This window comes from Dipodomys merriami, unplaced genomic scaffold (genome assembly GCF_024711535.1).
Source record: "Dipodomys merriami isolate MVZ:Mamm:240054 unplaced genomic scaffold, mDipMer1.0.p SCAF_57, whole genome shotgun sequence".
In the NCBI taxonomy this organism is placed as follows: Eukaryota; Metazoa; Chordata; class Mammalia; order Rodentia; family Heteromyidae; genus Dipodomys; species Dipodomys merriami.
The window spans coordinates 8,029,756-8,055,870 of record NW_027206146.1 but is presented as its reverse complement, the minus strand read 5'-3'; the positions used below and the strand labels follow the sequence as shown (position 1 = coordinate 8,055,870).

General features: G+C 53.7%; 2 protein-coding genes across 2 annotated transcripts; both read right to left on the bottom strand.

Annotated features, from left to right (window-relative positions):
* Nucleotides 1-2,556: 2,556 nt before the first annotated feature.
* On the bottom strand, nt 2,557-6,529 carry LOC138812890 (paraneoplastic antigen-like protein 8A). The gene is made up of 3 exons (XM_070001135.1): nt 6,280-6,529; nt 4,713-6,103; nt 2,557-3,962 (listed from the first exon to the last, which is right to left on the bottom strand). The coding sequence occupies exons 2-3, from the start codon at nt 6,013-6,015 to the stop codon at nt 3,946-3,948; spliced, it is 1,320 nt and encodes a 439-aa protein (XP_069857236.1). The 5' UTR covers nt 6,016-6,103; nt 6,280-6,529; the 3' UTR covers nt 2,557-3,945.
* Nucleotides 6,530-14,583: 8,054 nt separating this feature from the next.
* Nucleotides 14,584-17,913, bottom strand: LOC138812889 (paraneoplastic antigen-like protein 8B). Its single transcript, XM_070001134.1, has one exon. It carries the CDS (start codon nt 17,615-17,617, stop codon nt 15,785-15,787), a length of 1,833 nt encoding a protein of 610 aa, XP_069857235.1. The 5' UTR covers nt 17,618-17,913; the 3' UTR covers nt 14,584-15,784.
* Nucleotides 17,914-26,115: the final 8,202 nt, after the last annotated feature.

Below are 26,115 nucleotides of genomic sequence, written 5' to 3'. Positions count from 1 at the left end.
GTCTATACCCGCATGGTGTGGTCTACTTTGGGCCTATGGGACGTGCGCTCCCAGGTCTCACTGTGTGAACAGCCACACTGGAAATCTGTGCTAAAATAAAACATGAGAGCCAATCCATACACAGGGGCCTGCAAGGCCTCGCATGTGAGTTGTCCAAGTCAGCAGCTAGCCTGGCTTGCATTCCTTGGTCCCTGTAAGTGACAGGAGCTTGTGAGCTGGTGTCTTCAACTCAGAACAGAGTTTAGATCAAGCGAATGTGGACCTATAGCTGCTGTGCCAAAAGACTGCGTTTGTAGCTCAGTCCATCTTCCAGTAATCTGACAAGTGTGCAATTCCGCTCAGAATCACCAAAAGAAAACTTCCCACTACAGATCTATGAGAATGGACAGTTGTCTAAAAACTATGTGGTGGTGGGTTTTATTTTTATTCTTATTTTATTGTATTTTAATTTTTTTCCAGTTCTCCGGCTTGGACTCAAGGCCTGGGCACTATCCCTGAGCTTCTTTTTGCTCAAGGCTAGACTCTACCACTTGAGCCACAGAGCCACTTCTGGCTTTTTCTGTTTATATGGTACTGAGGGATCGAACCCAGGGCTTCATGCATGCTAGGCAAGCCCTCTACCTCTAAGCCACATTCCCAGCCCCCAGATAGGGTCTTACATTTGGTGTAGGTGCTCTATCATCTGAGCCATGTCCCCAGTCTCTGTTTAGTTTACTATTTTTTTAAAAAATCATCAGGGGCTGGGAAGGTGGCTCAGTGGTAGAGCACTTGCCTTGCATGCATGAGGCCCTGGGTTCAATTCCTCAGCACCACATAAGCAGAAACAGTGGGAAGTGGCGCTGTGGCTCACGTGGTTGAACGCTAGTCTTGAGCTGAATTGCTGAGGGACAGCGCCCAGGCCCAGAGTTCAGGCCCCACGACAGACCAAAAAATAAAAAAATAAAAAAAATCACTAGCTAGGTAGGTCCTGGTAGTTCTCACTTGTGATCCTCTCTATTCAGGAGGCTGACATGTGAGGATTGAAGTTCAAAGCCAACCAGGGCAAGAAAGTTTGTGAAACTCTTAGGTCCAATTAGCCATCTAAAAGCTGAAAGTGGAGCTGTGGCTCAAAGTGGTAGAACATTAGCCTTGAATAGAAAAGCCCAGGGACAGCTCCCAGGCCCTGAGTTCAAGCCCCACAGTCTGTCGACAAAAAAAGAAAAGAAAAATCTATGGTGACAGCTTCTTGCACAGCTAAGCCTGGATAGGAAAGTCACTGATTGGTCCCCGTCCTTCCTCCCCACAGGAAAGTCACTGATTGGTCCCATCTTTCCTCCCAGGGCAGAAAAGCCACTGATTGGTTGCTGTCCTTCCTCCCAGGGCAAATGACTTCTTGTGCAGAATTCTACCCAGGCATCAGAGCTTGTCTGCAGGGCCGGCTCCCCTTGTCATGGGAAGTGGACAGGGCACACCAGGCTGTGCAGAAATACTTGCTAAGAGTTTTTTGGGGGCTGGGAAGGTGGCTTAATGGTAGAGCGCTTGCCTTGCATGCATGAGGCCCTGGGTTCGATTCCTCAGCACCACATAAGCAAAAAGAAAAAAGCCGGAAGTGGAGCTGTGGCTCAAGTGGTAGAGCGCTAGCCTTGAGCTGAAGAGCTGAGGGACAGAGCCCAGGCCCAGAGTTCAGGCCCCACGACAGGACCCCTCCCCCCCAAAAAAAGAGTTTTTTGGGTGAAGACATACAGGCACATTAAAAAGAAAAAAAAAAAGAACATTGAAACTAAGCAGCAGGGCAGGGAACCTACCTTCCCTAACAAGGAAGCTTTCAGGAAAAGAGCAAATATTTGTCCAGGAATGGCAGCAAACGCTTCCAAGCAATGCAGAAAAATGTGGCTCATGAAGAAATAGTGGTGAATGTGGTGTGTGGTAAATACAGTCAGCCTCCACCCTTTTCCCCCCAGAAAAGTACAGTGTTGCTGTTGTGTTAGGGTGAAAGCATCCTTCTGTCCCCACATCAGCCTCTGAAAGATGACCACAATGGGACATTTAGGGAGATGGTGGTCCCCCCTCTTTGCCCTTAGCCCCCACTTCACTAGCTCTTAACTTTACGGTGTGGCCTTCCAGAAAGAATAAAGATTGATACACACACCAACTCCATAGGTCATTCAGATGTCTGTCACTTACACAAAGATGATTTTTCTTTTTCTTTTTCTTTCTTTCTTTCTTGAACTCTAGGCCTGGGTGCTATCCCTGAGCTCTTCAGCTCAAGGTAAGCACTCTACCACTTGAGCCACAGTGGCACATCTGGTTTTCTGGTGGTTCATTGGAGATCAGAGTCACACAGACATTCCTGCCCCAGCTGGCTTTGAACCAGGATCCTCAAATCTCAGCCTCCTGAGTAGCTAAGAATTACAGGCGTGAGCCACCAGTGCCCAGCAAATATCTTCTCTTATTTGAAATTCACTCTCTCATGGTCTGATGGCCCCCTGGGTTAAAAACAAATAAACAAAGAAACCATTTTCCCCAGGTTAAACAGTCCACATACCCACCACTTATCCAAGAGACTGGACCAGAGAGTTCCTTTGCTGAACTTTATTTTATACGTATACATATACATGAAGTAACTAACCATGGTGAGAATCTGGGAACACAAGAAAGCATGGTGGAGTGCACAAGGATTCATAGCTCGACTGTCCCAGGCTTTTGCCTCCTCCAGAGCCCAATTCCCTCCAGGGGTTTGTTTCCCAGACTGTGGCATCAGGGTTCACCCAAGATTTGCTGAACTAACTCATCACAGTCACAAAGAATCCAGAAGTGGAAAGCACGAAGGACACCTAATGCGGGTTCACATTTTGTACCAGGAAAGAGACATTGGAACGTCACGAGGGCTAAAACTCCGGGGAGAGATTATTGTGCACTGGGCTTAATCCAGGACTTGAGCTCAGCACAGTTGAAGAGTCTGGGTGGGACCTGGATGGGTAGGTGCGGAGAGGTCCAGGGTCGATGGGGGACATGCACAGGATAGAACCAAATGCCTTCCTGTCTTCCTCTCCTTCCTCAGAGTCACCAGGAATTGTTAATTATATACAGAAACAACAAGAAGGTGAGTTTGGTGGCATAGGATGCAATTAGAACTGAGAGTCCAAGAATGTGATCATCTTGCCCACCTCCCCATGTACCGCAGCTCCCCCTCTCCCCCAATATGGGAACCTCACTCTGTAGCACAAGCTAGCCTCCAACTCTCTGTCCTGCCCCAGCTTCCCAAGTGCTGGGATTACAGGTGTTTGCTACCATACCAGCTAAAAGTGCCATTTTTAATGACTGATTCTGAAACTTGAATACTTGAAGGGTAAGCAGACATTCCTCGTTTCATAGAATTCATTCTTGGGGCCTACCCCACCCCCCTTTCTGGATTCCGTAGCTGGGGGATGGAAGCTGGAAACTGAAGCCCAGGGGCTGGGCAGGCAGCAGGGCAGTGCCAAGGGTCCTGGCCTAACTTATCCCCTAGGTTGAGAACAGGGAAATTTAAAGGAGAAAGTAGTTACCCCAACCTTCAAAATGCCAGGCCCTGCAAATCAGCTGACCCCTCCTTCCCCCACCCTGGCCCCACAGAAGCTGTAGGAAGTGGAGGAGAAAGCCTGAGCATGAAGAAGCAGAATGAGGACTGTGCTCATGCATGCATAAAGGGAAAGGAATGTTCTAGAATTTTCTCAAGCCACTTACCAACTCTCCCGGGCTCTGAAGGTGAGCAAAGAAAGGTGAGAAGCAGCCCCAGAGAGAAAAAAAGGCAAGAAACACCTCCCTCCCCCAGTTCCTCCCTCCCTCCCCCCAGCCATATCCACAAACCGGGGCCCTCGGAGTCCAAAACCTTGCTGTAGTTAAAAGATGAGAGAAGTTTGCTTCCTCTTGGGACTTGCTCCTTGGCCTTCTCTCTCACAGCTCTTCGGCTATGGGGGGGTTCCCAAATCAGAGCTTTTGGGAGCCTGTGAATACATTAGAGCAGAGGGGAACCAAGGAGAGGAGTCTTTAGGAAATTGTTGCTTCTAGGAGCTTCTGAGTCCTGCAACACGTTCATTCCCTCAAACAGGATTTAGAAATCATCACCCTTAAAGCCATGTACTGATACCCTAGCCCCCAACCCCCCCATCATCATCATCATTATCATCGGTAGGAGGAGAAGGAGTAATTTTGGTGGTACTGGGATTTGAACTCAAGGCCTTCCACTTGCCAGACAGATGCTCCACCACTTGAGCCACGCCCCTCGCTGCTCAACCACACCCCCTACAGCTGAGCCACACTTCCTACCACAGAGCCACGCCCCTGCCTCTGGCCCTATCAGCAAGCCATGCCTCCTTACCACGGAGCCACGCCCTGGCCTGAGGACCACGCCCCCTGAGGCCAAGCCACGCCCTTCTTTGTTGAGCCCCAGCCTTTTTGTTGTGGTGGGGTTTGCTTTTTTAATTTAATTTAATTTTTTTCAGGTAGCATCTCAGTTTTCCCATGGCTGGCCCTGGACTGTGGTTTTCCTGCCTCTGCTTACTACAGATCACAGGGGTGTAAGAGAACATTTGGGGTGTTTCTAAGGCCTGGCAAACAGTTCTCCCCACCCCCACACTGACATCTTTCTATCTCCACCTCCGGAGCTTTCTGAACAATTAAGACCTTAGCAAAGGAGGACCCTTACCCCTAAAAAGATCATGGTTCTCTCTAAGAACCTTCTGTGGATACCTCACCTTTGGAGGTGCAAGGAGGGCCTCTTGGCTTGGCCTTCAGACCCCTGGACGTCGAGGCTGGCGCTTCGGTGGGCTGCTGGCCTCGGGGGGCCCTGTGAGCGGCCCCTGGTCTCCTGGAGGCCGAGCCTCTCTTTGCGATCCTCAACTTCTTTCTTGTGGTACCTTCGGAATCCACCAGGACATATGAGACGGGGCCCAAGCTCACCTTCTTCTTCTTCCTCAGGAAGACAGAACTCTTGGCTGAAGCCCAGCTCAGGACCTTCTTCTTTGGGGGTCTCTCCAGGCCGCCCTCTTGTTCCCACTCCTCTGCGCCTCCAGGGGTCTTGGCTTGCATCAAGGCACGTCGAGGAGGCTCTCTGGGAACCTTCCAGACATTTTTTGCCAGGGCTTGACTCGAAGTCGACGCCTCTTGCTTTATACAGGGCTTCTTGTGACTCTTGATGGATTCGGAGACCTCCATATTTTCGGGGTCACCCATCTGACCACCCGACAAGTAGGCTGAGCTGCTAAGATGGTCACCTCCAGATTCCTTCCAAGGCGCAGGCTCCTGCTTGTGGGCTCTCCGGTTCCTCTTCCTCCTGGAGCGAGACTTAGCTCCAGCCCGGCGCCCTAAAGGTTTGGGGGGGTCGCTCTGGCCATCTAGGCCATTCCAGTGGGCGGGGTGCTCCCTCTTCAGGACAGAGGCCAGGTCGGCTGCGGCGAGACCCCGCTCCTTCTTGACCTTCTTCCTCCCCGCGGAGAGCCAGGCGGCCTCCTCCTCCTCCAGCTCCGCGCTCTCCAGCGCCCTGGCTTCCTCTCGGCTCCTCATCTCGGCATCCATGTACACCACGATCTGCACCACCGCCCCCAGGAGCACCCCCAAAGCTCCGGCCCAGCTCTCGGCCGGCTGGTTTGGGGGTCTTGGGGGGTGGTTCAGCTGCAGGAGGCGGACCACGTCTTCCCAGGTGCGGCCCTCGGTATCCAGGAACTCGTTGAGGTTTTTCAGGAACTCGGCGTCCTGCGTGGGGTCCCGGCAGGCCACCCTCCACACGCCGCCCCGGCCCGGGAACTCGCGGGGCACCGAGCTCAGGTTCACCCCCGCGCCCACTTCCACCAGCGCCGCCTTGGCGTTCTCTTCCCGCAGGAAGATCTTGTTGAGCACCCGGTAGGTGCCCAGGGGGGACAGGACCCCGTTCAAGGTCTCCTCGATCTCCGCTTGGCCGCAGTCCTCGGGGATGCCCGTGACCAGCAGGGACCTGTGGATGTCCGCTTCCATCCCGCGACACCAGTCCTCCAGGAGGTTCATGGCCATGGCCGCGGACATGGAGCGCGCTGGGAGCGGCCGAGGGGGGGCAGGGGGGGAGGCGAAGGGGGGCGGCGGAGCTTTGATCGCACCCCCCAAGAAAAGAATCCTGCAAGGTCATAAGAACAGAGAGGTCAGACTCCCCCCCCGGGAAGGACGGCCAGGCCCCACGCGTGGATGGCGGGGGGGGGGGGCTGCAGGAGGCCTGGTGTACTTTCCCATCACCCCCTCTTCCCAGCCCCCCGGCTGTCCTCCCCACCCCGCCCCACCCCCCGGGGTGCTCACACGGGTCCGCGGATCCGCCGCAAGGGCCCTCGCCCCACCCCCAGGCGCGGCCGCCCGGGCTCCGCCGCCGCGATGCTGCGCCACCGGCCGCGCCGCCCAGCTCGGGTGCTGGCTCCGGGGATGGCGGGGAACGCAGGGTAGATGGGGCCCGGGAGCTGTCGATCGCCCCCCAGCTCCCGCCCCGGGCTGACGAGGTCTGATCACGCGGAATCCGGCCTCGATCTCAACCACCGCCGCGCCAGGTCGAGGCTGGCTTTGCGGCCCGCGCGTGCGCACTCGCTCCCCGAGCTGCGGCAGCGAGCCTACGGGGCCCTCAGGTCGGGCGGTCTCCATGGCAACCGGAGGTCGGTTGCTAAGAGACGGCGTGTCCGGATGCAGGCGCTGCAGGTGGTGGGCGTTCCGAGAGGGATGGACAGGCCCTGTGCAGAAGGTCCTCCTCCGAGCTGGGGGTTGGGGCCCCCCGGAACTCCTCAGTGAGGATCTTGGAAGCTCATGGCTTGAGAGGCTAATGGCTACACCAATGAGCTGTCTTATTCTTTGCCATCCCTGATTCTTGGGGGACCCAAGAAAGCAGGGTAGGTGGAAAGAGAGACTTTACGTCCTCCCTGAGTTCCTTTCAGGAAAAAAAGGAAAAAGAAAAAGAAAAACCAGGGCTGGGAAGGTGGCTCAGTGGTAGAGTGCTTGCCTCACAAGTATGAGGCCCTGGGTTCGATTCCTCAGCACCACATAAGCAGAAAAAAGCCGGGAGTGGCGCTGTGGCTCAAGTGGTAGAGCGCTAGCCTTGAGCTGAAGAGCTGAGGGACAGCGCCCAGGCCCAGAGTTCAGGCCCCACAACTGACAAAAAAAAAAAAAAAAAAAAAACCCAGCTCCTCTTTGGGGGCTTTTCCCAGCTACAGCAGCTGAGTTCTAGACATTTCCAGGTATTTCTAGAAACTTCTAGAAGCTTTTTCCCTACCTTCATTCCCTGGTCCTTTAGGCTTGAAGAAAGGCAAACACCTTTTCTTTCTTTCTTTTTTTTTTTTTTTGTCAGTCGTGGGGCTTGAACTCTGGGCCAGGGCGCTGTCCTTGTGCTCTTCAGTTCAAAGGGAGTGCTCTACTGCCTGAGCCACAGTGCCAATTCCGGTTTTCTAGTGGTTTCATTGGAGATAAGAGTCTCAAGGACTTTCCTGCCCGGGCTGGCTTTGAACCAAGATCCTCAGATCTCAGCCTCCTGAGTAGCTAGGATTACAGGTGTGAGCCACTTGTGCCCAGCAACACCTTTTCTTGAACTCATGGCTCATACGTTGTCCTTGCTCAATACTTTATTAGGAGACCTCCATAACTGAGTGGCCATTTTTTACTTCCAGCTCCCTCACCAATACACCTTATAAAAATGTTGTCATGTGCCAGGCGCTGGTGGCTCACGCCTGTAATCCTAGCTACTCAGGAGGCTGAGATCTGAGGATCGCGGTTCAAAGCCAGCCCGGGCAGGAGAGACCGTGAGACTCCTATCTCCAATAAACCACCAGAAAACTGGAAGTGGCGCTGTAGCTCAAGTGGTAGAGCGCTCGTCTTGAGCTGAAGAGCTGAGGGACAGCGCCCAGGCCCAGAGTTCAAGCCCCACGGCCAACAAAAAAAAAAAAAAAATGTTGTCATGTTAGTGTTCAACCCAAATCCTTTTTTTGTTTTCTTTTTTGCTGCCAGTGCATATGAGTGGAAACACACACACACACAACCTAAAGACAAACCAGGTTCTTGTGGTTCACCTTTTTTTTTTTTTGGTCAGGCATGGGCTTGAACTCTGGGCCTGGGCGCTGCCCCTCAGCTCTTCAGCTCATGGTGAGCACTCTACCACTTGAGCCACAGCAGTTTTCTGGTAGTTTATTGGACATAAGAGTCTCACGAACTTTCCGGCCCAGACTAGCTTTGAACCTCAATCCTCAAATCTCAGCCTCCTGAGTAGCTAGGATGACAGGTGTGAGCCAACAGTGCCCGGCAAGAATATTTTAAATAATTTTGTATAAGCAGCTATATAGAGAGCTATAATAAACCCAAAATACTTAAGACATATTTACAAAGGAATAATTAAAAATTTGCTTACAAAGAAAAATGAATATATAGCTACTCAGGAGGCTGAGATCTAAGGATCATGGTTCAAAGCCAGACTGGGCAGGAGAGTCCGTGAGACTCTTATCTCCAATAAACTACTCAGAAAATGCCAGAAGTGGCACTGTGGCTCAAATGGTAGAGTACTAGCTTTGTGCACAAAAAGGCTCAGGTACAGCACCCAGGCCCTGAGTTCAAGTCCCAGGACTGTTAAAAAATACACTCATAAACATATATTTATAGCCAGTGCCAGTGGCTCACACCTGTAATCCTAGCTACTGAGGAGGCTGAGATCTGAGGATCATGGTTCAAAGCCAGCCCAGGCAAAGAAAGTCCGTGACTCTGATCTCCAGTTAACCACCAGAAAACCGGAAGTGGCGCTGTGGCTCAAGTGGTAGAGCACTTGCCTTGAGCTGAAGAGCTGAGGGGCAGTGCCCAGACTCAGAGTTCAAGCCCCACAACCTGCAAAATACATTCATACAGACAGACAGACAGAAGACAGACAGACATAAGTATTTATAAGTGTACAACTAGGAGCTGGGAGTGAGGCTCAGTGGTAGAGTGCTTGCCTAGCATGCATGAAGCCCTAGGTTCGATTCCTCAGTACCACATACAGAGAAAAAGCCAGAAGTAGCATTGTGGCTCAAGTGGTAGAGTGCTAGCCTTTAGGAAAAGTAGTTCAGGGATAGTGCCCAGGTCCTGAGTTCAGAGACAGTGCTCAGGTCTTGAGTTTAAGCCCCAGGACTGGGGAGAGAGGGGGGGGGTACAATTAGGTATAGACCTGTATATATACACATGTGAACATTTGTTTCTGTGTCCATGTGTTGAATGGAGTCAACAAGCTACCTGCTCATTCTCCTGTGCTGAGACACGCTCACTGCAGGCAGATATAAAAGTAATTTTGAAGCATCCTTAATAGGAGCCTTACTGTGGTTTCTATAGCAACACCTGGGTGCTGTGGTTTCTATATGGACACTTTGAGCAGTGGTTTCCATGGCAACACATCCCTGCAGCTTCCACACTCCCCTCAATCTCTTCACATTTGGGATTGCTTTTCCATCTTTCCTCTCTCTGTTTAGCTTTTGTATTTTTATTTTGGCCTGCTGGATATTCAAGGGAGATGAGAAGAACAGGACTTTGAACTCAGTGCCTTGACTAGGTACTCTCCCTCTTGAGCCATGACCCTGGTCCTTTTGGCTTTAGTTATTTTTCACATAGAGTCTCTGAGTTATGCATAGGCCAGCTTGGACTGCAATCCTCCTATTTAGACTTCTCTCTAGCAGGGATGACTGGCATGTATCGATAACAGGCCCAACTTTTCTATTGGTTTGGGGCTGGCCTCACACTTCAATCCTCCTGATCTCGGCCTCCCACACAGCTAGGATTACAGGCAGGAACCACCAGATTCAACTGTTATCTTTTTTTTTTTTTTCCAAAAGGTGAGATCAGGAGTCATACCAATACAAAGTGGACATAAACATCAGTAGCAAAGGTTTTTTTTCTGTAATTTGTTACATCAGTGAGACTGGAGAGCCAGTTTAAAAGAAAAATCCAGACAGGAGCTGGGAAGGTGGTTCAGTGGTAGAGTGCTTGCCTTGCATGCATGAGGCCCTGGGTTCCTCAGCACCACATAAGCAGAAAAAGCTGGAAGTGGCGCTGTGGCTCAAGTGGTAGAGCGCTAGCCTTGAGCTGAAGAGCTGAGGCACAGCGTCTAGACCCAGAGTTCAGGCCCATGACCAGCAAAAAATAAACAAACAAAATCCAGACACGCTCAAATGTTGTTTCCTCATTACCGAGAATTTAAGCTGTCTTCTCACATCAGGAGAAAGTAGGCAGCAGAACCCCGGCCACAGAAAATTCAGCCTCGGGGCTGGGAAGGTGGCTCAGTGGTAGAGTGTAGCGACCGGCTACTCGACCAGCGAGAAAGAACGACCACCACACCAGGAGTCTTCTCAGATCACGCTTTATTGGAGAGCCTTTTAGTTGTAGGAGAGCTTGGGCGGGAGAGAGCGTGCACCCGAAACATAGCCGCTTATATAGGGAAATAGGAACGCGGGTCGGTCTATTGTTGGTCGCCTGCCTTTCACCGTCACCAGGTGTCATGGGATTGGCTGGGGACTCTACCTGGCTCGCGCACGCGCACAGCCCAGGCGTCCCGCCAAGCACCGTCTAATATGGGGTGGTTACCTCAAAGCTGCAAGGGAGTGGGCGGAGTCTCGCCCCGGCTCCCTACAGTAGAGCGCTTGCCTTGCATGCATGAGCCTCTGGGTTCAATTCCTCAGCACCACATAAGCAAAAAGAAAAAAGCTGGAAGTGGTGCTGTGGCTCAAGTGGTAGCGCGCTAGCCTTGAGCTGAAGAGCTGAGGGACAGCACCCAGACCCAGAGTTCAGGCCCCACGACCGGACCCTAAAAAAAAAAAAAGAAAAGAAAAGAAAATTCAGCCTCAGGGCTATGGACAAAGAACATTTGGCTACAATTTAAATCAGTACAAATGGACTAAGAAACTCCATAGAACCAGCCTAGCTAAAAGAATGGGCTGGACCTCATTAATTCCCTACAAAGATGCCAGTCACCTTTTGGGTACATTTCAAGGTCTTTCATAATTTTCCCCATTGAAACAACGGAATACAAAAGATCAGAGTTCATCTGGTATGCTAAACTGTTGCTTTGTGAAGCTTTCTTTGATCTCTCTCTCTCTCTCTCTCTCTCTCTCTCTCTCTTTATCTCTCTTTCTCTGTTTTTGTCAGTATTCATGTTTGAACTCCTGCTTTGAGTTTGCTTGCTCAGCTGGCACTCTACCTCTTGAACCATGCCTCCAGGGGAACTTCTGCTGATTATTTTGGAGATGGGGGAGGGGGGTCTTATAGACTTTTCTTCCTAAGATGGCTTCATACTGTAAGCCTCTGGATCTCAGCTTCCTGAGTGGCCAGGAATAGGCTTGAATCACATGTGTGGTGAATGAATCAATGATGCTAAGGTTTCTGTTTTGTTTTTGTCAGTCATGCGGCTTGAACTCTGGGCCTGGGCACTGTCCTTCAGCTCTTCAGCTCAAGGAGAACGCTCTACCACTTATGCCACAGCGCCACATCTGGCTTTCTGGTGGTTTTTGGAGTCTCGGGGGGCTGGGAAGGTGGCTCAGTGGTAGAGCGCTTGCCTTGCATGCATGAGGCCCTGGGTTTGATTCCTCAGCACCACATAAGCAAAATGAAAGAAGCCGGAAGCGGCGCTGTGGCTCAAGTGGTAGAGTGTTAGTCTTGAGCTGGGACATCGCCCAGGCCCAGAGTTCAGGCACCAGGACTGGACCCCCCCCCCAAAAAAAAAAAAAAGTCTCAGGAACTTTCCTGCCCTGTCAGCCTCCAGAGTAACTAGCATTACAGGCGTGAGCCACCGGTACAGGGCTGATGCTAACCTTTATCTAAGAGGAGGAGGTGTAATTTGTTTGCAATGTGGTGCAAATAAAATATGGTGCAAACACAAACATGGTGTGATTTCAGACAAAGAGCTGGGAGGGACTGGTGGGTGGGGCTTTTTAGACCCCCTAAGTTGCTTGGATTCTCCATTTGGTTCGAAATCCAGAAGCTTCTGAGAACTCTTCATGGAGTTGGTCCATTTCCACCACAGGGAACAGCGACAGAAAATCAAACTCCCCTACCGTGTGCTGGGCATTTCCCAGCTCACACTCCTCCCTCTCTCCCTCTCTGGGACTCAGGCCAGAAACTGGGGTCCTGTGGAGGGGACAGGATCAACGTGGTCCCTGGCAGCTGAGGCTCAGGTTACAGCCTGCATGGGGGCGGGGGGGGGGGGGGGGGGAGGTGCTGGGGCTGAGCTTCTTGCAGCAGCTGCTGGGGCCCAGGACCTGGGAAGGCCGCAGTCTGGGGCCCCCGGGTCTATCTGCTTTTCCTGATAGATTTTTCCAATAACAACAACAACACAAAACAAAATAAGCCACTCCATAGGATTGTCCTCATAGCACATGAAGAAATAGTGAAATCCACAGCGTGCAGAGATTGACATTTTACTGAATAGCAAGAGAAGCGTGGGATTCAGACAAGCCTGCCCTACAGGAACAGATACTAGTAGTGGACTGGTGATTAGAGTTTATTCGAGCAAAACGCTTACAAGGATGATGCTCCCGGCTCAGGCCTGAGCAAAATTCAAGACCTTGTGTCCAAAAGAATCAGTGAAGCAGGCTGGGAAGGTGGCTCATTGGTAGAGTGCTTGCCTTGCATGCATGAAGCCCTGGGTTTGATTTCTTAGCACCACATAAGCAGAAAAAGCCAGAAGTGGTGCTGTGGCTCAAGTGGTAGAGCACTAGCCTTGAGCTGAAGAGCTGAGGGACAGCGCCCAAGCCCAGAGTTCAAGCCTCATGACCGACAAAAAAAAAAAGAGTCTCACAGAGTTTCCTGCCTGGGCTGGCTTTGAACCGCAATCCTCAGATCTCAGCCTCCTGAGTAGCTAGGATTACAGGCCTGAGCCACCAGCTCGCAGCTCCCATGAGACTCTTATCCCCCAATTAATCACCAGAAAACCAGAAGTGGAGCTGTGGCTCAAAATGCTAGAGCACTAGCCCTGGGTAAAAGAGCTCAGGGACAGAGCCCAGGCTCTGTTTGGTCCCCAGGACTGTCAAAAAAGAAAAAAGAAAGAAAAGAAAACATGACAAAATGTAGCAGAAGAGAATGGCCACCCCACCCTGGGGTAGGGGAACTTCCTGGATCTCCCTTCCCAGGTAAGGAGGGGTACAAGCTGTGTGACCTGGGGCTGGTGACTCAGCCTTTCTGTGTCAGCACTGCTCTAGGGACCTGGAAAGGTGTGATGTGTTCAGGTCAGCCCGGACAGCTGTCACTTTTTTATATTGCTGTGACAGGGTGACTTGGGTGACCCAAGTCCTGATGGGGCCTCAGCAACAGTGCCAGGAACAAGTGGGCACCCCTAGTTCCTAAAGATACCTACGTGTTTGCAAAGTACAACCTGGAGAGAATCAGAACCGAGGGCAGCAGCTTTCAACCTGATTGTGGGTCACAGTCACCTTGAGGGTGCTTTGGTTAGGGGGATAATCCACTCCCAAAATGCCTAGATAGGTCCCTGGTAGGCCCAAGAATATGCATTTCTAGCAAACAAGGCATTTCTAGCAAACAAGGCCCGGAGACCGCAGGAAGAAGCACCCGCCGCCCGCTGGGTTTTAGCCAGCGGTTCCACAGCGTCTCCTGGTGGTCACCTGCAGGCATTGCAGCGCGTGGGCCTTGGCGCCTTGTGGGCGGGGCGTCGAAGTGAAGGGGCGGGGCCTCAGTAGTGCCTCGTGACCCGACGGGCTCTCGGGCCCGGGTGGGCGTGGCTTCGTGCCCCGGGGTCCGCCTTGCCCCTGGGGGCTCCGGCGGGGTTGTTGCCTGGCCTCTGACCACCGGAAGCAATGCTTATCCCAATGAACGCCCCTGGGGTTGGGGATGGGCAGGGTGATGCCGTCCAAGAAGAAAAGTCCCTCCTTCACCTGACGGTCACCGTGACCGACTGAACCCGGCGACGCTCGCTACTCAGCAGGATGAGAGCTGAGGCCGGCAGTTCGAAGCCAGCCCAGGCACATCATCACCCCAAACCGGAAGTGGAGCTGTGGTTCACATGGTAGAGCGCCAGCCTGGGGCACAAAGGCTCAGGGAGACAGCCAAGGCCCTGAGTTCAAGACCCAGGAACGACCTCCCACCGCACAACCACAAGCAGCCTTGGGGTTCGGGCCTGCGTGCAGGGCGGGGGGCGAGGGGCCCTCCTTTACATGCTGACATCCGGGTCAGGGACGCGGCGGGCGCAGGGCAGACCCCGCGGGACCCCGCAGCCCTCGCTGTGTGGCGTTGGTCCACCACACTGCCCATCCAGCTCGCCGGAAGAAGCCGGCCTTTCCTCCTAGCTGTCCTTCTGGACCTGTCACCAGGGTCTTGTCGTCCCCTGGCTCCCCTCCCCCCCAATTCTACTCTTGAGAAACTGGAAGATCCGAGCTCTGAAAATCAAGCCTGGGTCTCCTAGAGAAAGCTCTCAGTTTCCTAGGGAAGTGTTGGTCCAGGCAACAGCCAGTGCAAAGGCCCGGGGGCAGAAATAGGCCAGCTCTCTGAGGCCTGGGGGTGGAGGGGGAGAAAGGAGGCCGACAGAGCAACCCCCCCCCGGGGGGTGGGGAGGAGTTTCTCAGCTCAGGGAAGGGGCTGTTACCTTCTGACTGCGACAACCCACAAATGGATATTTGATTTATTTTATTTTAATCACATTTAGACTCACAGGGCCCCGAGTGGTGAGCGGCTCCGCTACAGGGGAGAGTGTAGATCTTAGGCGATCTTTGGCTCAGAGCTGTGCAGACAGTGATGCAACCAAGCTGGCGGTGTGACCTCTGCGGGGCGCGGGTGTGACCTGGGGGGGGCGTTGCCCTCTGGCAGTGGCACACGTGGGTCACAGGGTGAAGCTGGAAACACGGGATGGTTCCTGGCGGAGTGCAGTGGGGTTCAACACATCACTAGGCCCCAGCGGGGCGCCTGGGGGGAACAGAGGAGATCGGGGTGCGGGGAGGACCCCATCCTGGAGGGAACATCCGGGGCTGCGAAGTGGGGGTCTGGGTCTGGGTCTGGAGGAGCGCAGCTGGGCTGTGGGCGGGGGCAGGCGCAGAGCGGGCGCTGAAAGCGGAAGGGGCGGTGCCGCGGCGTCGGCCCCGCCCACCACGGCCCCGCCCCAGGCCAGGCCCCGCCCCCAGGCAGGACGCCCGGGAGGACTCTAAGCCACACAGCACACACACACACACACACACACACACACACACACACGTGTCTCCAGCTACAGTGAGGAGGAGTCACATGCGGGGGTGGGGGGAGGACAGATCCACCTGTCCATCAACCCCCGGGGGGTGGGGCCTGCGGGGGGAGGACAGATCCGCCTGTCCATCAACCCCCGGGGGGTGGGGCCTGCGGGGGGGAGGACAGATCCGCCTGTCCATCAACCCCCGGGGGCGGGGCCTGCTCCTCAGCCCCAGGCTGCCCCACCCCTGCCCACCGTGGACCTCTATCAGATATTGGCTTCTCTCCTCCCCTTCCTCCTCCCCGCCTCTCCTTCTTCGCCTACCTCCCTGCCCTTCTGGGGTTCAGCGAGGCCCTGACACCCCTAAGGGGACCCCAGGCCCCGGCCGATCGGGGCAGGGACTACACGGGGCGTGTGATAGCCACACTGGCCTTGCTGTGGTCGTCGGAAATTCGGGTCCCCGGCGCATCCGGGGCCCGCCGCAGCCTGGGGTGCGTTTTCTTCTGGAGTCCCGGGGTGGGGAAGGACGGCAGGTGGATTCGCTTTGCTCTCCTGAGAGCCTGGAGAAAAGCGGGGCGCAGGCCGGGGCTGGGGAGGGAAAGCAGGGGCGAAGGTCCACTCGGGGAGGGCAGGGTGGGCACTGGGGGAGTCTTCCTAGCGGCATTTGGGGGGCCGCTTGGGACCCCGCCGCGCCTTCTTCCCGCGGGCCGCCCTGGCGCCCGCCGGCGGCTGTCCCTTGGCCCCGGCGCCCCCGGGGCCCTTCTTTTTCTTCTTGGTCGCCGCGTCGTCGTCGACGGAGGCCTCGCCGCCGGCTTTCTTCTCCGGGGTGACGGCCCGGCCGCGGCCCCGGCCTCCCCGGCGGCGCTGGCGGGTGCGGGGCGCGGCGGGGCCGGCGGCCGCGGGGCCCCGCGCCTGGCCCTTGGAGCCCGTGCGCGCGCGCTTGGCGCGGGGCTTCTGGGACGCGCGGTCCTCGGGCTCCGACTCGGGGCTGTCGGTGTCCTCCGAGGACTCGGACTCCGTGTCCCCGGACTCCTCCGAGTCCTCGCTGGACTCCGGAGGCTCTCGGGAAGCCAGGAAAGTCAAGACCTCTTCTAGATCGTTCTTGTGGTGACACTTGGCCGCCCCTCCGCAGCGGTTCTCCTCCTCCTCTTTTACAATGTGGACCATGTCCTGCGCCGCCAGAAGCGCCACCAACTCCAGGAGGCCCCCCTGGATTTCTCCCTCCTTGCTCCAGCTCCCGGGGATGCCCAGCGCACCCTTCTTGCCCTTTGGACGATTCTCGGGTTCAGCCAGGGTAGAGATGCATTCTAGAAGGTTCCCATCCTCCTCGGCCTTCCTCAGCACCATGGCGTCCACCTGGCGGCCGGCCTCCTCCACTTTCACGCGCGTCCCCGAGGTGTCGCTGGACATGACCGACAGGACTTGGGGCAGCGCCTCGCCCTCCTGGCGCTTGTCACCCCAGCCCAGCGACTGGATCACGGAGGCGATTTTCAGCATCTCCTCGCGCGCCCAGGGGTCAGTGGGCTCCGTGTAAGCCACGATGGCCACAAACTCCGGGTTGTCCAGCCCTTCCTTTTCCGGGTCCCCATCACCTTGCGACTCGCTGCCCGAATCGTCGCTGTCCAGGGGCTCCCGCACGGCCATCAGGGCCACCAGATCGGGGACCCCGTTCCTGTCTTCTTGGATGTCCAGGCAGATGGACTGGGTCCCAGGGAGCTCTTTCTCTAATTCCTCTTTCTTGGCTTTGTCTGTCACGGTGACCAGGGCGAGGAACTCGCGGGGGCCATCGCCCGCGTCCGCGTCCTCCTGGAAGGTCCACTTCTTCAGGAGCTCCTTGGCGGCGGCTTGGAGGGTCTGGTACAGCGCCCGCTGGTCCTCGTCGACCGTCAGGTCTTCGGCCTGCAGCTCCTCGATCACTAGGCCCAGGCTGTCATCCGACGAGTCCTCGGCCTCGCTCCGGGCCGGCCGGCCGCCCCGGCTTCGCTTTTTGCACTTGCCCGTCAACCTGTGGCCTCGGGCCCGGTGCCTGGCGCCCCGACGGCCCCGGGGCGCTTTCTTGGCTGTCTGGTCCTGCGGCTCGGCGGCGCCGGCCGGCCCCGCCTCCGACGCCTGGGGCTCCGGGGCCCCGGGAGCCTGGGCGGGCCTCTCGTCCAGCAGCAGACGCTTCATCTGTTTCAGGACCCGCGCGTTGTCCTGCGATCTGTCCTTCCACAGGACCTGCCACGCGCCGGCCGGGCCCGGGACCTCCCTGGGGATGGCGTCCACGTCGACGTCTTCCGGGAACTCCACCAGGGCGGCCCTGGCGTCCTCCCGGCTGCCCAGGCTGACGGTGCGCAGCTGGAACTCGCCCAGCGGGAGGAAGGCGGGCCGCAGGGTGGCTTCGATCTCCGCGCGCCCCAGGCCCTCGGGGAGGCCGGTGACCAGCAGGGCCCGGCGCTCGTCCACCTTCAGCGCCCGGCACCAGCTCTGGAAAAGGCTCATCGCCATGCTGCGATCCGGGGGACGCTGACCCTTCCGGGGGGAAGGCAAAGAGCCCAGGACCCCGGGCTGCGCGCACGGCGCGGGGCGGGTGCAGCAGGATCTGGGGTTCGGGGCTCCCTCACCCCCCTTACACTTTTGCCTGAAGGCTGACAGGACACCCCGCAGGAGGCTTACGTGTGTGCTCGGCCGGTGCCTTCGTTCCTGACCGAGGGGCGCGACCCCCGGCCCGGGGCAGCGGCGACGGCGGCGGCGTGGGGGAGGGGGCCGCCGCTCGCTGGGGCGCTCCCGCCGCGTCTGGGCGCGCGCCCGGGACCCCAGACGCGCCGCGGGGACTGCGCCTGCGCACACGGTCCCCCGCCCGCCCCTCTGGTCCCCGTCTCCATGGCAACACCGCAGGATGCAGCGCTGGGCACCCGGGATGCTCTTAAAGGGCCGGGTGGGCGGGAGGACGCGAGGGCGGGCGACGCAGCCCCCGAATTGCTAATCAGCGATCACAGGGACGAATTCACCTGGCGGCCCGCGGACCCGTCCTCATCGGGAGGTGGGGGGGACGGAGACCTCCTTCCTGGGCGCAAGGGCAAGGGTTGGGGGGTTAATTAAGGGCAGTGGTCAGGGCACTAATTACCCTTCTCAGGGAACAGACAGGAGGCGCTCGATGACTCAGAGGAAAACCAAGGACGCATGCTCACGCAGCTGGGACGGGGAGGAGGGGACAGGAAGGGGGCGAGCTTCAGTTGGAGTGTGGGTGGGGTCTTAGGGTCGGCCAAGCCTGGCCTGTGAGCTGCAGGCATCGCCGATAGGGCACTGGATTTACTCAGTCCTCATTTCTTTCTTTTTTAATATTTTGGAGGAACTAGGTTTTGAACTCAGGACTTTACTCTTGCTAGGCAGGTGCTGGAGCCACACCTCCATTTTCCACTTTTTGCTGATGAATTGAAGACAGAGATCTCTCAGGCTTTTATGTCCCGGCTGACTGAAAACTAGTTACTCAGATCTTGGCCTCCTGAGGAGTTAGGATTACAGATGTGTAATCCCATCCAGCCAGTTCTGTGTGGGCTTTTTGTTTTGTTTTGTTTTTGCCAGTTCAATGGCTTGAACACAGGACCTGAATACTGTCCCTGAGTTTCTTTTGTTCAACGCTAACCCTCTACCACTTGAGCCATAGCACCATTTCCAGCTTTTTGTGAGTAATTTATTGGAGATAAGAGTCTCACAGACTTTCCTGCCTGGGCTGGCTTCCAGCTACAAATCTCAGATCTCAGTCTCCTGAGAAGCTAGGATTACAGGGATGAGCCACCAGCTATTCTGATTACTTATGAGACAGAGTTCTTGCTTTTTGCATCCTGGACCATGATCCTCCTTTTTATGCTTCCCACTACAGCTGAGATGAAAGTCAGGCAGCACCACCTTGCCTGGCCTTTTCTGTGGAGATGGAGTCTCATAACCTATTTTTCCCACTAAGCTGGCTTAGAACTGTAATTCTCCCAAGTTTAGCCTCCCAAGTCGCAGTACAGGCACAAATACATCTTTATTTGTGGATTAAACACACACACACATATATATGGATTAAACATATATATTTATATATGATCATCAATGACTTTAAAAGAATTTGAGTGGGTAGGCACCAGTGGCTCACGCCTGTAATCCTAGTTACTCAAGAGGCTGAGATCTGAGGATTGTGGTTCAAAGCCAGCAGGGGCAGGAAAGGTGGTAAGACTCTTATCTCCAATAAACCACCAGAAAACCAGAAATGGTGCTGAGATTCATTAGCCTTGAGCTGAAGAGCTGAGGGACAGGTCTGGGAAGGTGGCTCAGTGGTAGAGCACTTGCCTTGCATGCATGCTTGAAGCCCTAGGTTCCATTTCTCAACACCACATAAGCAGAAAAAAAAAGCCGGAAGTGGAGCTATAGTTCAAGTGGTAGAGTGCTAGCTTTGAGCTGAAGAGCTGAGGGACAGCGCCCAGGCTCAGAGTTCAGGCCCTACAACCAGACCCCCCCCCAAAAAAAAAAGCTGAGGGACAGCACCCAGGCCTAGAGTTCAAGCCCCATGACCAAACAAACAAACAAACAAAAAGAATTACTTAGAATTTATTACTGTTACATAAGCCTCTGTTAAGTCAGAAACAGAACAAAGAGCCAGGCGCCAGTGACTCAAGTCTGTAATCCTAGCTACTCAGGAGGCTGAGATCTGAAGATTGTGGTTCAAAGACAGCCCAAGCAGGAAAGTCCCTGAGACTTTTTTTTTTAACTGTATTTTTTGTTTTTGTCTTTTCTTTTTGGTACTGGGGATCGAACCCAGGACATTGCATTGCTAGGCAAGCGCTTTGCCACTGAGCTACATCCCCAGCCCATAAGTCCCTGAGACTTTATCTCCAATAAACCACTAGGAAACCGGAAGTGGTGCTGTGGCTCAAGTGGTAGAGCACTAGCCTTGAGCTGAAGAACTGAGGGACAGCGCCCAGGCCCAGAGACGACAAAGAAACAAAGAAACACTACAGACACACAGGTGTGTGTGTGTGTGTGTGTGTGTGTGTGTGTGTGTGTGTGTGTGTGTGTGTGTGTGTGTATTACATAAGAAGAATCCATTGCAGGGTTGCCATGGCAACCTGGCCCTGAGCCACTGCTAGCCTCAATCTATTTTCCTGGGTTTTTTTTCCCCCCTTAATTTTTATTTCCCCCCCCCCCCTTTTCACCTTCGTGATCCAGACTAGATCCTCTTCTTTCCTCCAACTAGAAATGCAAGGCCAGGCCAGGCACCAGTAGTTCATGCCTGTGATCCTAGCTACTCAGGAGGCTGAGATCTGATGATCAAGGTTTAAGCCAGCCCAGGCAGGAAAGCTCCTTAGACTTCTGTTGTTGTTGTGGAGCTTGAACTTAGGGCCTGGGCGCTGTCCCTGAGCTCTTTTGCTCAAGGCTAGCACTCTACCACTTGAGCCACAGCTCCACTTCCACTTTTTTTGGTGGTTTATTGGAAATAAGAGTCTCATGGAGTTTCCTGTCCGGGCTGGCTTTGAACTGCGATCCTCAGATCTCAGCCTCCTGAGTAGTTAGGATTACAGACGTGAGCTGCCAGCGCCCGGCTGCTTTAATGATTCTTTACTATGCCAGCCTTTGTGCTAGACTACTAGAACATTCCATTCCAGCTGCTTCTTTTCCTACAAAATCCTCTTAAGTTCACAAGTATTGATGAAGCACAATCAGACATGTGTTGTTCTTTGCCTGCTCTGCCCCCCTCCCCGGGGTCCCACCCTTATTTCACTCTCTCTTGGTAGAGTTGAGTGAGGACGTCATCCTATCTTCTGAAGCCAAGTAGAAAATTTTATTTATTTATTTATTTTTTGGGTCGGGTCGTGGGGCCTGAACTCTGGGCCTGGGCGCTGTCCCTCAGCTCTTCAGCTCAAAGCTAGCGCTCTACCACTTGAGCCACAGCGCCACTTCCGGTTTTTTTTTTCTGCTTATGTGGTGCTGAGGAATCAAACCCAGGGCCTCAAGCATGCAAGGCAAGCGCTCTACCACGGAGCCACCTTCCAAGCCCAGTAGAGAATTTTAGAGTCAGAACTTTCTAGAAGGAAAGGTATAGCATCTAAAGATGCTGAGGGAGCCTGTGGTTTGCAGAGGCCGCAGGGCCCAGGCAGGAGACAGGTAGATAAGATTGTTCTTGATCAAATGGGGACCATCCGAGAAGGGGGACATTGGGAGTCTTTCCCCAGATAACTCTCAGGGAGCCGTGACCCCCAAATGGCCAGCGATGGGACCTTCCGCAGCCACCGCTGCATCTCCAAGGTTCCCATGGAAACAGTTTTGTGAAATTCTCTCCTGAATCTTTGATGGGCAGGAAAAAATAATAACGTATCTTGTTTTGTTAAGTGTCCTCATCCTCGAGTCCAGTCCCCATGGTGGCCTTGCTTTTTGTCTTCCACACACCCCAAACTTGGTCCCGCTTCGCCCCTCTGCAATGCTTCCTGGGGTTCCCCAGGACCCTTCCCCCACACACCTGCCCTCCTTCCAGCTCAAAACATTGGCGCTTGGCTCTGTGGAGGTTCTTGTCCCTTACTATACCAGGTTTTGACATCCCCTGGAGGTTAAGGATGGGTGTCAGTCAGGGTCACCCCAGGGACCCTGGGAGCAGAGTTAGGAAATGGTTGGAAGAAAGGAAGAATGGATGATTGATGTCCTCGGGTCCCTGAACTGCCACTATGTGCCCACCAGATGGCGCCCTGACCCAGCAAATCTCTACCGCGGCGCGGCAGCCAGCTGCATACTCAGCAATGATCGGGAGAACTCACATCAGTCAAGAACAGAATGAAAGCCACCGCTAGCGACCATTGAAAGCCTACAGCGCACCGGACCCGCCAGCGCGCAAACCCTCCGCAGGCCTAACTCCACACAGCAATCCAAGTATTTTACCAACGAGAGGCTCAGAGAGGTTGTTTGATTTTCCCAAGGGTTCACGAGCCATCCACCTGCAAAGAAGATTCCAGAATGCTCTGTCCTCAGCGCCGCGACAGCCTTCGATTCCTGGGTCACACTCCAGGCATGGCCAGATGATGTACAAGCGGGTGACCTGGTTCCGCCACCCTACTCCAGTCCGCTGTGTGGCCACGCCCTTCCACCAACAACCAATCCCAGACCACGCCCCCAAATGTCCAGCCTCTTCCTCCAGTTACAACCACGCCCCCGTACAAACCACGCCCCGCAGGGCCACGCCCACAGCCAACTATATTTCTCCCTGTCGGCCACGCCTATGCTTCGGGGCCACGCCTTACTGTGTCGGCCACGCCCCCATCCCTCAGCTAACTGCTCCTAGTCCTCTGGCTCTCCCTTTTCCTACCACAGATGGTCACTTCCCTTTTACACCTCCTCTTCTGGGAAGGCTGTCCTGATCCTACACCCTTCCCCTGAGAGTATGGCCTTTCCCTCTCAGCACCTACCGCCCTGTGAGCTCTACTACCTTGAGCCTCAGCTCCGTTTCTGGTTTTCTGGTGGTTACTTGGAGGTAAGAGTCTTAGGGATTTTCCTGCCTGGTTTGGTTTCGAACTGTGATCTCAGATCTCAGATCTCAGCCTCCTGAGTAGCTAGGATTACAGGCGTGAGCCACCAGCGTCCAGCAGTACCTGGCTTTTCTTACACTCCTATTGTGGAAAAATGTAAATTTTAATAAATATTTACAGTATGTTAGTTTGATTTTCTTTGATTTTGGTTGTATTTTTTGTGTGTGTGTGTGCCAGTCTTGGGGCTTGAACTCAGGGCCTAGGCACTGTCCCTGAGCTTTTTGCTCAAGGCTAGTGCTCCACCACTTAAGCCACAGCTCCACTTCTGGCTTTTTCTGTGTATGTGGTACTGAGGAATTGAACCCAGGGCTTCATGCATGCTAGGCAAACACTCCACCACTGAACCACCTTCCCAGCCTCTTGGTTGTATTTTAACTGTAGTAAACTTTGCCAAAGGACAGGGAATCATTTTCCAGACATCCATTTCCTTATTCAGTGCAAACCATTAGGCTCTGCTGAGTTTTCCAGTTATCTGCCTGGACTATTGTCTTCTTGGAAATTTGCCCTTGAAAGGATAATTCGAACAAAAAACCCCAAAATTATCTGAGAAATTGTTACAGTATCTGAACAAAAAGAAAGTCAGGAAAAAAGCTTCAGTTCTGATTGGTTGCTTTCCTTGATTACTTGTTGCCATAGTAACTAGGAGGTTAACTAGCAGTTTCACTTGCTTTTTCTTTTTAAATTAAGTACTTGTGGGAAGGGGTGACATTGTCCAGAAAGAAGTGTTCTCTTTACCTGACTTATGTAACTAATCCCTCTGTGTAGCACCTTTATAACAACAATAAAAAATAAGTCTTGTGGGTTTTCTCTGTCAAATCAGAAAAAGGATTATTTCCCTCCATCCATGAGCATAATGAAATAAAAACCTAAAGTTATTCTAGATTTATGTTTTTTAATAAAGAAATGGATACTTTTGTTCTATCTAAATGAACAGAAGCACTCATGGAGGGGAATGGACTTAAAAAAATCTGGAGTAGGGCACTGGTGGCTCATGCTTGTCATCCTAGCTACTCAGGAGGCTGAGGATCACAGTTCAAAGCTAGCCCAGGCAAAAAACTCTTCGAGACTCTTATCTCCAATAAACCACTAAAAAAAACTGGAAGTGGTGGTGCTGTGGCTCAAGGGGTAGAGTGCTGGCCTTGAGCTGAAGAGCTGAGGGACAGCGCCCAGGCTGAGTTCAAGCTCTATGACCAACAAAAAAATTCCCAAAACTTTGTATCTCTCTCCTACCCTCTCTCTTAAGAGAAACAGCTTTCAGACATTCAAATGCAGAGGTTATCTTCCTGCCCCTGACACCCTGGCTGATGCCATTTGGAGCAAAGTTAAGCAACATGCTGAACTCTTAAACTACAACATTCCAGAGAATCCCAGGAAGGTAGGTATCACAGAGGAAGATACTGAGGGTCTGAGACATCCAGTTAGTCATCCAAGATCATATACCGGGAAGAGCTGAAGCTAGGGAATGAGCTTTTGTCTGCCTGGGTCCCAAGCCTTTATGCCCAATGCTTAGTTGGGGAGTAAGGGGAGAGATTGTAGCCCTCAGAGCAACAGAGCCTTGTGGGAACAACCCAGTCCCCCTCCCTTCAAAGCATTTATCAGAAAGGGGAACATAGAGTTGAGTGGCAAATATAGGTTTGGCTGCACTGACAAAGAGACCCAAAACATCAGAGATTCAAAAATCACGGAGCTTTAAACAATACCAATAAGTGTTTCACTCTGAAGTAAAAATTTGATCTGAGGGACTGAAGAGTGAGCTTTGCTCCAAGAAAACATGAAGAAAAGGCCAGGCATAGAGACACATGCCTGTAATTCCATCCCTTGGGAGGCCAAGGCAAGAGGATCACAGTCTGGCCTACATAGTGACATCTTGTCCAGAAAACACAAAAGAGGGCTGGGAATGTGGCTAAATAGATAGAGTGCTTGTCTAGCATGTACGAAACCCTGGGTCCAATTCCTTAGTAGCATGTAAACAGAAAAAGCCCAAGGTGGCACTGTGACTCAAGTGGTAGAGTGTTAGTCTTAAGCAAAAGAAGCCCAGGGACAGTGCCCAAGCCCTGAGTTCAAAACCCAGGACTGGCAAAAGAAAAAGAAAAAAAAAAGAGAGAAAAAAGAAAGAACAGGGAGATGGGAGAGGGAGAGAAGAGAAAAGGTAGGAGGTACATATTATAATTCTTTTTCTTTTCTTTTGTGCTGGTCATGGGGCTTGATTTGCTTGGCTTTTTCTCTAAAGATTGGTGTCACAACTTCCACTTCTAGCTTTTTGCTGGTGAATTGGAGTGAAGAGACTCATTTCCCTGCCCGGGCTGTCTTTGAACTGTGATCCTCAGATCTCAGCTTCCTGAGTAGCTAGGATTACAGGCCTACTCCACCAGCACCCGGCTTAACAATTCTTGCAGCCTCAGAACAACTGGAACCAGGGAAGTAAATACCAACAGATTTCTTACCCCATTGCCTCAGCACCGGGAAGGTAAAGATCTCTCCCACGAGCTCCAGGTGCAAAAATCCAGGGAAGGGCTCTCATTGGCTCAGCCTACATCCTGTTCTGGATGAGACACAATGATTGGTCTAGCTCCACTTACGGGCCCGTCCTCCAGCCAATCACTGCAGTAGGGAGAAGACAGCTGGGAAATGTCAGCTCCTGTTCTAAACAGAGACCATAAAGTTGTCTTAGCGCCCAGGAACAAATACTGTATCATTAAATCTTTTTCGTCCTCTGGCTGACACCCTGGAGCCAACCAAGTCATCCGGGAGAGAATGATTGATGATGATCCATCATTCTCTGGATCCCCCCCCCCCATCCAGCCAAGCACAAAGCTCTGCATACAGCAAGGGTCCAATTCCTGTTCATCAAAGGAATGACTGGATTAATCTGCTCCCAGAGACTGTGCTAGGACAGTCCTGAGCGGATTAGAAGTGAAACAACTTGAGGGTCTCTGACACCTGTGGAGCGCATGTGAAGGTTGGGGAGTAGGGTGGGCGGAACTTGGAAGACCCCGCCAGGGGGCGGGGCCACTTGGGGGCGGGGCTTCCAGACAACATAATTTTCGATTGAACCACCTTCCATTGGTTACAGGGGAGAAACAGGAAAGTCCTTCTGCATCTTTCGCCAGACCCTTGCCGCTTCCAGATCAAAAAGACATTTTGATGTCTTCCAAAGGCCTCCCGCTTCCGCCTCTACTTTATTATGCTCCGCGGCCTCATGCAGCCACACAATTTATACTTTCCCCACCACCGCCGCACAGTGGTTCATTCCAGTTTGACGCATTGCAGGGAAGTCCGGACCAATGGTCGCCCCGCTCTTATTTCCGCCTTGGGACGGGCCCAATAGCGACGCGGCTCACAGAGAGGAGAGGGACGCGTCACGCACCGCTGTGTAGTGCCCTTCCACCGCGTGAAAGTAGTCCCGCGGCGGGAGCGCGCGCGCGCGGCGAGGGGTAAAGTCCGGCCTTG

Excerpts from the sequence above, each read along its gene's own strand:
- LOC138812890 (XM_070001135.1), bottom strand. The coding sequence starts at position 6,015 with ATGTCCGCGGCCATGGCCATGAACCTCCTGGAGGACTGGTGTCGCGGG.
- LOC138812889 (XM_070001134.1), bottom strand. The coding sequence starts at position 17,617 with ATGGCGATGAGCCTTTTCCAGAGCTGGTGCCGGGCGCTGAAGGTGGAC.